Source organism: Antennarius striatus, chromosome 15 (assembly GCF_040054535.1).
Source record: "Antennarius striatus isolate MH-2024 chromosome 15, ASM4005453v1, whole genome shotgun sequence".
Classification (NCBI taxonomy): Eukaryota; Metazoa; Chordata; class Actinopteri; order Lophiiformes; family Antennariidae; genus Antennarius; species Antennarius striatus.
In genome coordinates, this window is record NC_090790.1 from 18,720,985 (window position 1) to 18,737,450 (window position 16,466).

General features: G+C 41.9%; 1 protein-coding gene across 2 annotated transcripts in view; it reads right to left on the minus strand.

The window, feature by feature from the left end:
- The window catches only part of adamts6 (ADAM metallopeptidase with thrombospondin type 1 motif, 6), a 50,044-nt gene that overhangs the window by 27,463 nt on the left and 6,115 nt on the right, over nucleotides 1-16,466 (minus strand). For both annotated transcript variants that reach the window (XM_068334694.1, XM_068334696.1), the window contains exons 7-11: nucleotides 15,048-15,193; nucleotides 12,184-12,227; nucleotides 9,371-9,476; nucleotides 7,035-7,181; nucleotides 2,036-2,177 (exon numbers count right to left, since the gene is read on the minus strand). In XM_068334694.1, the coding sequence (XP_068190795.1) occupies nucleotides 2,036-2,177; nucleotides 7,035-7,181; nucleotides 9,371-9,476; nucleotides 12,184-12,227; nucleotides 15,048-15,193 (585 nt within the window). The remainder of the gene's footprint in view (nucleotides 1-2,035; nucleotides 2,178-7,034; nucleotides 7,182-9,370; nucleotides 9,477-12,183; nucleotides 12,228-15,047; nucleotides 15,194-16,466) is intronic.

Below are 16,466 nucleotides of genomic sequence, written 5' to 3' on the forward strand. Positions count from 1 at the left end.
CCCCTTTGTTACATGTAGCCAATGAGAGTTGTTGGAGGTCAGGTGATCATGTTCGTTTAATAGTGCTCTTGCTACCAAGATATCTTGAAAATTTGTTGGATTCTGATGTAATTTGGTGTAAAAACCACATAAGATTAAGTAATTCTGCCTTATTTAACATTTTTCCAACATCAAGACAAACAATAATAATATCCAGACTAAATTACCCATTCATTGAATCATCAAAGTAGCCCCATAAATAGAATGTATGATTGTTCTGTCTTTTAGATGTGATCGTAACTTATTGTATAACTATTTCAAGAGTCTTAACTCTAAAATGCACCAGGATAAATATTTCCCCAGTCAATTGAGCCAAACTATTCAATCTAGAAACAAAAAGAAGAGTCAACAGACTGCAGAAACAGGAGGTACCCATTTACAATTTACGTCCTGATGCCCCTGTGTTCAACAATTGGGTAAAAGTATGAAAAATAAACCTAATTTTGAAGCAGAACTACGCTTTTGAACTAACGTCCAACCCTCTGTATGGCCCACGCTCCCCGGCTGAGAACCGCTGCTTCTCATCACAGTTCGAGCCGGTTGAACAGGACACCCCAGGTCATGAGTGCTGGTGAATTTACATCCTGTCCTGAGGATGAAACTGGGGTAGATTTGTTGGCAGAATTTTAGTTTTCCCCTGCAGAAAATACAACCAATCATTTTGTTATCTTACAACGTATTTTGCCAGTGAAATATTAAAACCAGTAAATGATATTATTTATCGGGCTTCTAGAGATAAACTTTGATGTAGTCTGGCTAAACTTCCCATCCTTCCCCATCACTTCTCTTTGGAGTGTAAAAAATCTTCATCCAACTGTTGAGGAGGCCATAAGGTCACATCTGGGCCTCTAGAAACCAGACTCTTCCTTTCATTCGTTCTTTCATCCACTTACATCTGCGGTCACCTCTGTCCTGCAAGCTTTCGCAGAGGGCATCGTTTTCACAGACGACCTTATGAAATAGATCTGATTGTCAGATCAAAAAGTCTAATAAAGCTCTGTTGACTCAGCACTTGAATGCCATGCACTCATAAACATCTTTTATGCTGATCTAAAACCACAATTATGAGCTTAGGAGCCAAAATGACAGGGCTTGATTTGGGGCCTGTTATAATCTGCTGTCAGATATTTCTTTCAATGAAATGAAATAACTCTGTGATCTCAGCTAATCTTGTTCCCTTTTTTGGCGGTAGTGTGCCCAAATATGTAAGTAATCCAAATCAGTATCGCGTCCTTGTTAATTAAATCTTTGAAGAATCGTGGTTGGTCCTTGTCTTTTGCTGCCTGCGTCGTTTTGGGTATTGAGGTTTTCTCATTACTCAGATTTTGGATGGGTTCAAATCGGATGAGGGGAACGTTGGCTTCAGGTTTTTATTTATTTATCTAGGAAGTTCCGAGATGAAAATTAAAAAGCAGTACAAGGCAACTTGTGGAAAGACACCCCTGATCCACTTCTGGCTGCGACAGTAATAAAGCAATTATCTTACAATTACCCTCCTCGCATGTTTACCCCCTTTAATCTAATCCAGGAAATATAAACTGTTATTATCCCTGTGAGGGAAGAACACGCTGTAACTGTACGGATGGAAATGGGGCTTATGTTACCAGTTCAGTTCATTTTTACCTCCGCAAAGGAAGACGTACTTCACTAGTATGTCTTTTAGGATTACTCAGAAAGTTAGGAATATGTATTGATTAAATTTGTGGGGGCAGAAGGGTATGACCTGAGGAACAGTCATTTAGATTTTGGTTGAGATCTGGATAATCTTCTGAATGAACGTTTAATTCCATCGTCGTGGGAAAGGGTCAGTTACTCGATTTCTGATTCTCTCGAAAACTGAAACTCTCGAACAAAAAAAGAGCACCCATCAGATGTAGAACACATTGGAGAACGATCTGGATTCTGGAAATATTCCGGCTCCGGTTTAAAAAAATGGGATTGGGAACCCTTGGAGAGGCAGAGAAAGACGATGATGAGAAAGATGCTGGTTTCTTACCCCATATTTGCATTGGCGTGAGGAGGCTCCATATTGGAAACGACACTGCTCGTCTGCATCGTACACCTGCCCCGGGGCCACTGTTGGGTATAGGAAGTCTCGTTTCAGAGGTTCATTGTCCAGACACGTCCCCCGACCTGAGCTGTCAAAAAAACAAACCCACAATAGGATTGTTTCTTACACAAAGGAGCCTTTCTACGCTTTGCTGATGGCAGAGGTAGAAATGCCAAGATTGTATAATTAAAGTCTCTTGACTCGACTAGTGGTGTTTGACTTTAATTGTAGCAGCTATCTGCCGCTGCAGGAGGCTTGTCAGACATCTCAAATGACATGTGGTTAATGTTGATATCACACATCAACAGGTCCTCATCAAAGGGAGGGCTGAAGCAGAAGAAGAGACGTTCTACCAGAGGCAAAGAGGGCTGATCCGTCTTCGACTGGCCCTCTCTGATTATGGCTCTGTGCTCTGCTATTCTGAATGTCACTGCTTAGACTGAATCCACAGAGGAGCCAATAAAATAACAGAGCAGGGAAAGAGGGGGGGAACAATCTGGACCGAGCTGTGGGTCATACATCCAGCCCCGAGATGATGTTTAGTCTGTTTTGTCAGATCCACATGTGTGTGCGCACACATTTCATACAGCTTTCTTGTATTCTAGTAGCTAAAAAATAAAAGCGCTTGATTTAAGGAGCTCATTCTTTGCTGGGGTGTCTGTTTATTCTACATCGAGATGCCTGAGGACACTCGGCTGACCTTTTTCCAACACGTAAGACGTTGGAATCGTACGCGAGACAAGCGCCAATAAACAAACACATGTATTTCATTTTAATCTCTACCTCCCCTCTTTCTCCCTGACTCAGAGGTTTCTCTCAAGGCAACAACTATTTACTACAAGACTGAGGTCTTTCCAGATGCTGCAGCTGCAAAATGCTTCCCATGCCTCGAAAGGAAAAGTGGGCCAGCGTGCAACGAAACCCAGAGCAAAAGATTTAAACATCACCTGAATGCACCGTCGCAACCAGATTGTATTTTTCCATTATGCTATTTCAAAGTGTAGAAATGGCATTCAACTAAAATGTGTTCCTCGAAGCTTGAGTTGACTCAAAAGCAGTAGCAGTAGCTGTGTCATTGTTGGGTTGTACCGTTAGCATTGATCAAAAATGGCGGCGAGGATCACGAAACAATATTCAGACACATCGGACATCATAACATTATATTTAGAGCCGAAAATACAAAGAAACCTTAACAAGTTTACCGACTCTACGAAAACCAGCCAGAACTGTCACTGTTACTGTGGTTTCACTGTAAGTGTTGGTTAGCTTGTACATTCTCATTAATTTACAACTAGTTGTTAACCAGTAGATTACCATAGTAGTATAATTGTACCAGATTTTGGTGAATAAATATATTTCCTGTCTTGCCAACAGTTAGGCTAGAAGAGAATATTAATACCACCGTATAACATATCTACAGGATGTACAGGTGAGTATGAACACAGCCAAAAAGAGTTGCTAGAAAATAAGAAGTAAATGGTAAATTTGAGGATATTTGAGGATTGAATATCTGTACATTTAAGAGCAAAATTTCACGTCTAAATAACTGGAATTCGGAGCAACTCTTTTGAATCTACGGAAAGCAGTCAATTTAGCTTAACTTAGCTTAGCTTCAGAGACAGGAAAATGGAGTGAGAAGCCACTCTGTCTCACAGCTAGCACGTCAATTTGATTTGTTGATTAATAAATTGGTCAAATTTTGCCATTTTACGGGGAGGTTTGTACTGGACTGGCCGGCCGGACTCTTCTCTCCATTGTGTTTGTTAGTTGGTTGGTCAGGATGGAATCCTTAACATTTTGCTGCAGAGCCAGATTGAGATTAAGAAATTGTTTATTACTTTATTCAACATGGAAAAATTACTTTTAAATTGTTCGAGAAGAGAAACCTCTTCCTCCCTGCCTTTCTGCCTCTTTTTCCTGTCATTCTTGAACTCTCCATCCACTGTTCCTTGTTACTAAAGGGAATAATCCTGCTTCTTGGCTCTGATTCCACCTCATCACATAAAGACAAACAAAGACAAACTGTGCTTCAGTATTTATTGATTTATGGAGACACGAAATTCTCAAAGTGTAAACATGGTACACAGACTATTATTTAAGATCATCGCAAAAGCTTCCTGTCCAGTGGAATCAGCCAAATTCTTTGTTCTGAGAGGAAATATCCTCTAATAAGTAAAGCGCATCAGTGATGTGGATACGAACCATAAAGATGTTAAGTCTGGTGTGAGGACACAACAGTTATCCGAAGACACAAGTTTAACACCAAATTTGTGGACTGTGATAATGTAATAATTTCAGACCGTGTGCCATATAACTTTTGCATCAAACTGAAATACAGACTTTTGAGAATAAACTATGACTGAACTGTAAGTGCACTCATAAACCATTCCTAAAAACCCAAGAAAAACACCACATATTGCTTTTGCAAGACGGTGAATCCAGGCCAACAACACAGCCAAAGCTGTTTACTTGGCTTGGAGAAGCATGTGTAATATCCAAAACTCTGATTGAGGGAGAGAAAGGGGGGATGATTGGAGTTTACAGACAAAACACTTTTATAAGAAAAAGCTACAGGCAATAAAACCAAAATGAAAAGAAATAAGTCAAGCAACAGATGATGCAAATAGGGGTATAATGAAGACTAAACAATAGTTGACTCTGCTTATAAAACAAGCAAAACAGCTTTGTCTCAATTTTAGGTTGGCTTTGGTCACTCAAGCCAAAAATGACGATGGACCAGAGAAGCAGCTCTTTGTGTCCCGGTAGAGAGCCGTCATCTCTGTCACAGGAGCTGCTCACTAACCCTTTCAGCTGGAAACATCGCCTGACAGCAGCGACCTCACTAACCGAACACAAATACACAAACATGTTTTATTTTAGCAAGGAAGCAAAGATGCAACTCAGCCAGGTTTGCCCCTAGTGGCATGTTATGGTATTGCAGGAGAAAATTTCTCTGCTCCAACAACTGTCCCCCTTTGAAGGGATAAGCCAGTCTTGGTCTATTTAGTCTCCAATGGTTAACGCTTGCATCAAATACTACATCACAAGGTTGCATATTAGGGTTAACATCTAGAGTGCACATCTTAGTGATGCTTCTTCTGCACAAATTTTGGTCTCTAATGAGCATGGAGTGACCAACCTGTTGCATTGAAGTGATTCTTTCTCAGACTCACCTAGAGGTCAATGTGACCCGACCCATTTATAAGTACCCACTCTGGACCATTTTACACAAAGATGTTAGTGGAATGAAAAGCAACCAAACCAACAATGTCCCAGTGTGTGATTTCTAGATAGGGTATGAGTCCAGTATGAACTTTGAGGATGTGGAATAACGTGATAAAAACTATCTTTTTAATTTCCTTTACCTGGACGTTCATCTTGTCCTCTGTCTCTCCCAATTTTGAGATGTTTTCATCTTCTTTGAGTTAGCTGATAAATGATAGCAGCTGCTTTGCAAATCTAGCTAGGGGCTAGTTACACCTGCAATAGCTTTTACTTTTTGGAGCCATTACAAGCAAATTGTGAGTACCTTATAAAGGAGTAATAATGCGTTGTCAAACCATTGGCTATCATCACGGGAAACAGATACATACCAATATTAGCATTTATTTGAAGATGTTTTCTATCCAGCCGGGGAGTCTAAGCCTCAGATTTCAACTCTGTTTTTGGTGTCCACCCATTCCTGAGGGACATACTGTATTTGACTTATTTTGCAGCTTAATGTTCCACTAAGTGCACCAGGCGCTGTCATTTGGTGCAGGGCACTCAGTGCATAGTTGTTTTTTCACTTAAAACTTGTGGATTGGATTGGAATGGCAGAGTTGGATGATAATTCTCTGTGGGTTCTTCGTAATACATAGTAATTTCAGCCATTTTTATTATAAAGATATTGATTAGAGCAACTTTAACAGGACTGTGACTCATTCAGAGCCGAATCTGGCATGTTATTTCTGGTTGTCTTGTAAAATTTGGTTCTTGTGAAAAACTCTTCCACATGTTTAAAGAGTCAACATCACTCTTTGCCATAGTTTACAGCCATCCTGTCATTGTGTGCAAGTAACAAGCAAGCAAGTAAGCAAGAAAGATTTGGGAGCTACAAAGACAAGGACGCCTTGACCTCGTTCATGTTTGAAGAAAGGTAAATAAAATCGTAGCATGTTTGTAGTCTGATCAGACTACACAAGCAATGACCAGTGGCCTGCCCAGGGCAGAGTCTATGGGGAAACAGTGAAATATTAAAGTGGTGGATTCCATGTCTAATCTGATCCAGGGATGCTGTCTGGGATCATCTGGATTGTCCAAGCATTCCTCAATCCTCTTGATTCATTGGGACACCTCCTCTAAAAGCAGTTTCAACTCAATGTACCCATTACCTGTGAGGATGGTAGAGGCATTTAGTTCATGCAGTCCTGTTATGACTACAGGAACAAATCAGATATCGCTGCCAGACTATGAAGACCAGCTCCAGATGTTTTGTCTGGCCTCTAACTGAGAAACCTGTGTAAGATTTTTTCACCATGCCAAGCTGGCAGGACTCATCCCTCATTCCGCCAAACGCCACCACTTTACTCCTCAGTTTATTTGGGCACTTCAGGGTTTTTGTCTTCTATGACTTATCCGCAAAACAGTGGAACTTTGGTTGAAGGCAGCTTGCCTAGACATCACCATGGAGGACCACATGAGCTCAAACATCACCCACCCTGTGGTGCAAGGATGCAAGGGAGGAAGGCACTCACTTATCATACGCAACCACAAGGAGGTCTGGCGAGAGTCTTGGTGATGAAATGGATATGACTAAGTGGGGAAGGACTTGCATACAAGGCAGCCTAGCGGGTCACCACAAGAGCCAGTCAGCGGCAGATGGTTGTAAAGCCAGGCGGCTGCAAGGATAATAGGCATGCACCTTCCTCTCCACTGCAGAGACACACCATCATCATTCACTTACTCGAGAAAGCTGGTGATGTAGTCTTTGCTGCAGGCCGACCAGGAGAAAGGGTTGGTGTTGGCCGTGATGTGAGCGGCCATCAGTTTGGCTGTCTCGTGGCCTTTGGTGCCACAGGAATTCCCAATCCCATCATGGTTCATCCCGAAACTGAAACACACAAAGTTGGGCATAAGTAACCATTGGTCTGAAAGTGACCTCCCTTTTTTTAACTACACCGTTTAGATGGAGATCCAGGTTGCTGGCTGGAGGATGTGGACCTAAGTGGTTGTAAAGATCGAACTCTGAAACAGCTGTGTTGAGGAGAGCCAGGGGTCAGGGGTGAAGCCCTGTCTGGGGCTTTGCAGGAATGAAAAAGTTCTAATCACCACTCTGATGCCGGCCTGTCAATCACATCCTGCAGGTCTCAGCAGGTCGCCAGTCAGCGGCGACCAAAGCAAAGCCGGGATCCTGAGGATCAATCGCTGCACCACAGAACAGAAACCTGAACAGCTCCTCTTGTTATGAAAGCTGCTCAACAACTTATTTCACACTGAGAGATGAAAATTCATCATTTTAACAATTTATTTGAAAAACTTATCTGTCTGGGTAGCATTTAAGAGAAAATCTCATGTTACAGCAAGATGTCAAAGCTTACTTTTCCTCACAGTCCAGGAGCACATATCAGGTCTAATGTATATAACAAACCCGACCACATCGCACAGCCTGAACCTGTTTTTCTAAAGCTGGCGTTTATGACATTTTACCCTACTCTGGAAATAAATCAGTCCGGCTGAAACCCCGCTGGAGTGGGTTTTTTTATACATCCTCCAGAAGCAGAGACTATTTTTACAACAGCCCCACAACAGAAGCAGACACGAGACATAATAAAGGAAATCGCCATCTTGCTGAACTCTCTGGAGAGGGATACGTAGACTAATACATCATCATTATTTTGCTTTATATTCAGGAAAAGAGAGCCAGAGGTATGTGAACACTGACATTTGCATGAGGAAATATGTGGAGATACAGTTCAAGACATCTGCAGGGGCTACATGAAGGTCTGGCAAACTCAAGTAGTAAGAAATGTTTGTTTAAGAGTGATTATTACAGCACACAGTCGTCAAAGTGATTAAAAGGTTTTAAGAAGCGAACGAACGAATCCCATTTGTAAGAGTTGTGGACTTGAGTCGAAGGAGTTGGACTCAACCAAGTCATGAATCTAATAACTATAGACTCCACAAAATTTTTGAAAAAGATGACTTTGACCTCCTAAGACATGGACAAAAAATACATTTCATAAGGAGACTGAGAGTCTCTAGTCAATCTCGCTAAAGCCTCTTACCACGTAGCTTCAAGTGTACTATCAGAAATCAGCAAACTAAGACATTCAGAGGTAATAGGATATAAAAACATTCATCTGCCAGTGATGTTTCATCTTTTTCATGTCAGGGTAGTGAAAATTTCATGCGCTGCGTTCCATGAGTCTCGGACTACCTATCAAAAATCCGCAATGTAGTGAGGCCGTGCATCTTGAAGCACAAATACGCGAGGGATTGCAGTATGTAATATATATCAGCTGTTTGTTTCACGTCATATCCATCCAATAGCATAGCAACGCACCTTCAATGTTCACCTGTCATCCTGCAGCTCTTTCAATACGATTCTGTCTGCGCCTTTGGTTCATTCATGCCACCATAATACCCAAACATCGACCTCTATTATGATGTTGATCTTTGCACAGTTGCCCACTGTATGTTTGCATCCTCTTCAGTCTCAGCAGAGTCATCAGCCGCCGCCACCACCACCACCACCACTAACATCTTTACTCCATGGGAGGATTTATCTTACATATCTTTTAGTCACAGTCTTGCTGATGAGTTGGAGCACATCCTGACTATTTATCACCTTCATTCTTTTAATTTCACCTCATGCAAATTGCTGAAAACTTTTTCATTAATTTCAGATTCTCTTGAGTTCTTACAAAATCGGTCTTAAACACGTACAAGTAGGATTTGCGACATCCCAACTTTATGGGAGGGAAATCATTTCTCTATGACAAAACTTAAACAAGTGTGACACGAAAACCTGAAACCCTGCAACACTTGACAATAGGAACCTTCTGTCCGGCAGTCAAAAGCTTATGAACAAAAATATTTGACAATTCATAATCTGTTGGAGAGAGCAGGAGTAAATCTGTACAACCTGAGTATTTGTAGTCTTAAAAAAAAACAAAAAACTAGAGGGGATATTTAAGAATCGGTTGGTCTGCTGTGAAGAACATTGACTTTGTCATTTACATCAGAATGTGATGTCAAATTTAATATTTCTATCCAGATCTTAAAAGTATTAAAACTCACTTGTGGCCGATCTCGTGCGCAATGGTGAAAGCAGAACCGAGGCCGATGTCTTCATTGATGCTGCAACTCCTCTCTGGCTCACACATTCCAGCCACTGAGGCCAAGCCTGGACACACACACACACACACACACACACAAACACAAACACAGGGTTAAGAATTCTTTTGAGTCGTGGTCACAAGTGTCTTTTTATTCCTTTGCGAACTGAAGTGACTGCTGGAAAAAGTCTAGACAAGGCCGGGTTAGATTTAGATTTATACATTTCAATTCATGTAACAAGGGATCGCCTAAAACACAAGCCAAGGAAGGGAATATAAGGAGTCCCTCGCCAACACCAGAGACCTGTCAGAAGATATAGATGTTTTCCTCATTTCAGAACAAGCGCTGGAGAGGAGAAAGGGAGAAGAGAGTCCGTTTAAATTTAAAACCTTTCAGCAATCCAGGTGTCGCAGGTCCTTTTTTTCTAAAGCCTGACAGGTCAGATTAGGAGACAGGAGGCAATTCTTCACAGATTGCATCTACAGGTGAGTGGAGAGTGGATCGTATGACAGCGCTAAGCAGGTGTGTGTGTGTGTGTGTGTGTGTGTGTGTGTGTGTGTGTGTGTGTGTGTGTGTGTGCGTGTGTGTGTGTGTTGGGGGATGTGCAGCATTGAGTGTTAGTAGAGGAAAGGCTTAGCTACGTTGTTCATAGCAGGCGACTCATTTATGCTTGTTGTATTGCATCATGCATAAAGTTTTGTTTCATTCGCTGAGACGTTCTAAAAACTGACACTATAGCAGAGGTGTATATAATATGTGGGGTTCACGTCATAAAAAAAACTAAATTTTAGCCAAAATAATACGAAATTCTGGGAAAAAGAGATTTCAAATGTATTCTCATGTACCCGTTTTCTTTTTTCTAGATGAGACTATCGTAATCGTCTCATCTACATCCACTTCTAGGGTCTATATCAGTCTATCCCAAGGGGAGAAAAGAGGGGTCGACCCTGGATAAGACGCCAGGTCATTGCATGGGCAACATGGCTGGAGGAGAAGAGGGTTATTTCAAATGTATTCTGAAATTTCTGATGCTTGAGATACCTGACATAACATCATGATGGATTCTTTAAATATTGCACTTTGTGTTTGCACCAACTCATCTCAATGTGCACTAAGGGTTTCAACTGGAACGACAAAGAACGGACACGTATCTCTTAACCTGTGCAAATAAAAACATGTTTATTTGCCTCAGATTGCATCCTTTTGAATCGATCTGAGATTGTTTTGCGAGCACGAACCGAGTTGGGCCTGGAAAACGCTCGGAAATCTGTGCAAGATGTGACCTTGACGGACGCACCTGCATTTGCACTTGTAGCCACGTCTGTCACATTTTGTTGGTCAGCGCTGCTTCTGTATATTTTGTGTGAACTCCGCGCCTCCCTGCTGAAAGTGGCGTGGCTTTTGTATCCTCTTTACTAAGAGGCTGAACAAGAATAGACTCGCAAATCAGGAGGCCACTGAAACCATTACTGCAGGGAAAGAGGGAGCCTGGAGGTGAAGAAAGGAAGGAGGAGAGGGAGGTGAAGGAAGGAGGGTGGCTACTCTGCGATTACTTTAAGAATGTGTGTGTGTGTGTGTGTGTGTGTGTGTGTGTGTGTGTGTGTGTGTGTGTGTGTGTGTGTGTGTGTGTGTGTGTGTGTGTGTGTGTGTGTGTGTGTGTGTGTGTGTGTGTGTGTGTGTGTGTGTGTGTGTGTGTGTGTGTGTGTGAGAGCGAGCAAAGTGGGCCGTGCATGAGCGCAAACACACAACCATGTTGTTTTCTCAGCGCCGGGGTGGACTGTGGATTATCTCCAGCCCCGTGATTACTCCACGACCCTAAAGGCCAGCGATCTGACCCCAGAGCATGATCCCCTAAGAGAAGGAGGAGGGAGGAGAGGAGGGGAGGAGAAGAGGACAACGGGGGGAGGTGGGGGTTGAGACAACGAGGAAGCCGAGCAGATGCCAGGGCAATTAAAGCGACCGGGGAATGTGACGAATGCGGTCAATCTGTCAAACCACCCCTGAAGTCACAATATTACCTTCAAGATATACTGTGGTGCCTGCAGGGCCTTGACAAAGATAAGATGGGGCGAGAGGGGCTGGGTGGGTCGGATGTTTGGGGTTGAGGAGGAGAGAGGAGGAGTAGGAGGAGGATGAGGTGGGGGGTGGTCTCTGCCACTGCTTGCTGTCCTTTTTCCACCCCAAATACCACCACAACCAGCGTATCACCGTCTCCTGTATACTCTCACACTCCCTGTAATTGTCCTTTTCCCCTTCCATTTTCCCTTCAACTCCTCCTCTTCTTCGTCATCTCCTCCTCCTCTTCGCCGTCCCCCCACTTCGGCTTTCCCAACGCATACCTTTTCCTTTCTGTCTCAACCCCCGATGGAAGTGCAAACATGTCAGACAAACTGAGGTAAAAAGTGGAGTTGGTTTTTGTTTTTTTTTGGTATGAAGCCGGCATTGATCCCGACGGTCCGGGTCCGACAGACAAAAGGAAGGAGTTACCAAGGAGGTATAATGACACAAGCTAATACATCCTTCTCATTATGTCTCGCAGGAGGAGCTTTGTGGTATTTTCCGAGGGAGACCAAGGCAAAGGTTGCTAAATAAAGTTTGTCTGAGGACAAGGCTGAATGTGAAAATGAAAACCTCTCCAGAGGGGGGGGGGGGGGGAAGAAAAAGACACAAATGAACCCCTAAGCGAGAGAATCACATCATCAGCTAAGATGACCAATTTGGCAAGAAAGCACATGTTAAGATGCATAAATCTTCGCCTGCTGCGACCCACTCACCTAAGGTACCGCAGGGTTTGTTCTTGTAGGTGCAGATGTCATACCTACAAGAGGAAAGAACACAAATCAACATTTTACATTCACTGTACGTTCATGTATCTACAAATTTATAATCACAACCTTTACAAAATGCTTGCACCTAATGACGCTGTGCAGGTTGGGTCCTAGCAAAGCGTTACCTGGCTAGAACCGCGAGGCCTCGTGCCGTTTTCCCACATTCAGGTAATCCAATAGACCGTAGGGGAAAAAAAGCACTCAAAGAACACATCATACATTTTCAAATGAATGATCCAATCATTCCTAAAGCTTTTAATCTATTAAAAGCAAGGGCATGGCAAATTTAATTCCATTCCCTTTCCCCCCCTCTGTCCCCATTAAACTCTTCCTCTCCCACCTTTCACTCCCACTCTTCCTCCATCCTAGTGGAGCAGCTCCAGACCAGAGAGGCACAATTGTGACCTCCTTCAGGACGTCTTTTTGTTTGGATTTATTTCCCTAATTTCCCCTCTCAAAATGTATCAGACAAAGAAGCGACCCCGGTTGAAACAAAGCATGAAGGTCTCAGTAATTATAAGATTATATTTGTCAGAAAGTAATTATAACAATTTAAGACTACCTACCAATTTATTCATTTTTATGTCTGTAGGAGGACTAATGCGTGACTGTCATTGGATTTTCCCCAAGGATTTTACCAAGCAAACCTAAAAATCCACCAGAGCCGCCTGACTTGATGCTGCAGGTAAAACCAAGAATGTTCCAGAAGTGGAGGCCGTGAGGAATGGGATAAAGATTCCTCATGAACACTGCTAGGAGCTGTTGTCTGGATATGCATCATGTTTGCAGCAGGTTATAGCCGCTAAAGACTCTACGAAGTAACAAAGATGTTTGTCCTTGAATCATTAAGGGTAAAGCTAGCATTGGGTTTGAGACTTTTGAGGTCGTGATATAAATTATATTGACCTATTTCAACTGCTGTCATTTGATTAATTGAAAACAGGTGATAAATAATAAACTCCATATAGCATTTATATGTAAACCAGTTCTAAATATCTTATTTTGTCCGACCAATACTACAGCAGGTGTCCAGTTAGCAGAAACTTATCACCCTTCCATTAGAATAGCTGGAACCTGACCATGTTTTGTAATTTGTTGAAGAAGTACATTAAAAAATGAATTAATAGTATAAAAATTGACAATTAATTTACCTGTCAATTAATGGGCTGTCAAAACTGTGACATAAATAACTTGAGCTGACTGCTGCAAGCATCTTAATAATCACACTGAAGCTTTTTAACTGCATTCCACCATCGTAAGGAATGTCAGAGCGCTCCTCCAGACATGGCGGTTACTGAGGGTGTCGGCCATCAGCTTTTTATTCTATCTCTAATATTAGCATCTCTGAGCTCAGATCCTGCCCACGGCTCATTATCTCATCATCTCTCGCCTGCGTTTGATTTGTTTTTACCCTCTAATACTATATTTACTCTACTTTCATTTATCACTGAGGTACATTTTGCTCAACAGCAACGTCAATGGGAATAATAGCACTGACAAGTCTACAGAGGCGGGGAATGAACACAATTGGTATTTTTAGACAGTGATGATGTAAGAGCTTTATGGTGATGAAACACCAGGTGCATATGCCAGGTAGTTGTGCAGTGATTCTCCCATCAAGTAGCAAAAATTTTATTTCTTTATCTTCAAAGCAGAAATATTACATTTGTGCTGAATTCGGGTGGCGGCGCTGACATCACGTCATCAGCAGCTCCTACCTGGTGCTTTTCCTTTCTTTAGCGTCACCATGAAGCCACTACTTGAGTTTCAGCCAGGTGTCAGTTAACTAAATTTACATATAATACTGCCAGAGATAAACCTCCACCAAAGGTAAATAATCTCGCTCCTACGTAAACTGATAGTTTCCCCTACGCCTGGGCTTGTGAACTGCATTCACTCAAAGCAAAAGTGCAAGCAAGGCCTCAATGGATGATAATAGATCAAACACTGAGCCAACAAATGCATCTCATCAGAAATACATTAGACCTAAAAAAAAACCGCTGTCTGTCATTTTGGAAGATTTTGGCTTCACTGATGAAGCTTACAAACAAAACGAATAACTAACCCGGCTTTAATAGTTGATCATATTTTTCGGACAGGCCATATTAGACAACCCTGCCGGCAGTGTTAAAGAAACGTGAAAATAAATTGTTCATTAGTTGTAAAGAAAGACGTAATTTGAAGAAAGACGTAATTTGGACTATCTAGACTCTCGGTAGTCTTTGGACTATCGAGAGTCTAGCTAGTCCTTGGACTAGCTAGACTCTAGTTTTAAGCGATGGTCCACTCCACAGTGAAGCTAAAACCAAGAATAACACCAGGAACTGAAGGAGCTAGATTATCTGCTGACAAACGACATACAAGAACACGCTAATGATAGAAGGTCTGTGTCTGTACAGAGGCCTAAAAGCTTGGCTTTAGCTCGTGTCAATCACAGAACACCATCCTCTCTCTTGACAAAAGCAGCTGCTAGGTTACGAGGCCAAAACACAAGTACTGGCAACAATGACGCTTATTCCAGGTAATGACAGAGGTTTACTGTTTTGGTAACACCCATGACGTAAACTCCATTTGAGGAAACACATTTTGTATTTAGAGTTAACATCTTTATTCCCATGGGCGTTTGCAGTCACAGGTAGAGTTTGAACACATGATGACGTTTGAGTTGTGATGCCGGTCTCCTAGAAACACAAACACCTAAACAAACTCTCAGCTTAGAAATACAATTGTCTTCTCGTGAGTTAAGGATACTTACTCTGGTTAGAAAGCAAAATGTGGTCCACGCCCCAAAGATGGGGGTCTACACTTACCGGGTGATGAGAACAGCGTTGTCATGATGAGCCATCCCATTTTCAGGGATGCTGTTTCCATCGCCGTGATGTGACAGGATGGACTTCTGCCACTTACAGAAACTGTCCAGGGACTTGTCAGCATGATGGTTGATCTCCAGGTTGGGCTGAAGAAGACATACAAAATACCACATCGCAGTTAGTTTCAGTACGATACAGGATCACATAGTTTTTTTCCCCCTTTTCATCTCATTCCATTCCTTTTCAGTTAGTTTTTCTTTATATGTCTCTGTGATTGCTGCAGTAACTCATTTTGTTTTAGTCAATAGATTTGATGTGTTCTTTTCCCTATTTTTACCTACATATGACTGAAAACACTTTGTCAAACTAAGTTGCGTAATGTCATATTATGTTGGAACCCCTAGCATCAGTTGGTGTGCTGCATTGTATTGATTGATATCATGTCATAATAATTTATTTCCATCCGTCAATTTTCTTGTAGACTATAATCGTCTGGTCTACAGTTGCTTTTCCTCTTGGCGGGTCACAGGCATTGTCGGAACCGACCCCAGCTGACTACAGGCGAGAGGCGGGGTAAGCTCCGGACATGTCGCCAGTGCATAATAGCTTAATGTGTCATATTATCCTGCCGGGTGTCATGTAATATTGCACTGTTTCCAGTTATTTAGGATTGCATTCCATCATGTCGTCTTTCACTGTTTCTTTGGCTTCTATTACATCACATTATATCATATTGTCTCGTAATCTCATCGCGTATGGTATTGTGTCGTATCGTATCGTGTTATAACATTGTGTCGTATTGAATTGTATCATCATATCGTGTCGCATTGTATTGCAACATGTCGTATTATATTGCATCATCGTATCGTATTGTATCGTATCGCAACATTGTGTCATATTGTATCGCATCATCGTATCGTGTCGTATTGTATCGTATCGCAACATTATGTCGTATTGTATCATATTGTCGTGTTTAATCGTATCATATCATATCGTATTGGATCATATCATGTCGTGTTGTATCATGTCGTGTCTTGTCTTATTGTTGTGTCCTTTCGTTGTTGTATCGTATTTTATCGTATCATATCATTGTATCGTGTTGTATATTATCGTCGTGTATCACATCCTGTCATGTCCCGTTGCACTGTATACCTCTACTTCATTATGAAGAGATATTCATCTATTTGTGTATGAGGAAAAAATGCTGATGCTCCAAATCCATGAAAGTAAAACCTAAGTAAACGTGTTGACAGGTAGAACTTAGGAGCAACTGTGCCGCCAAAGCAGAACCATCATCTGGATGAAAGACTGGGATAAGAGGGGGAGGTCAGAGGAAAAAGTTTTTGGATTTGATTTAAGAGAAGATGCATTTGCAGAAAATGGTAAAAGCATTTATAGCAGGAAGAGTTAGATTAGTCG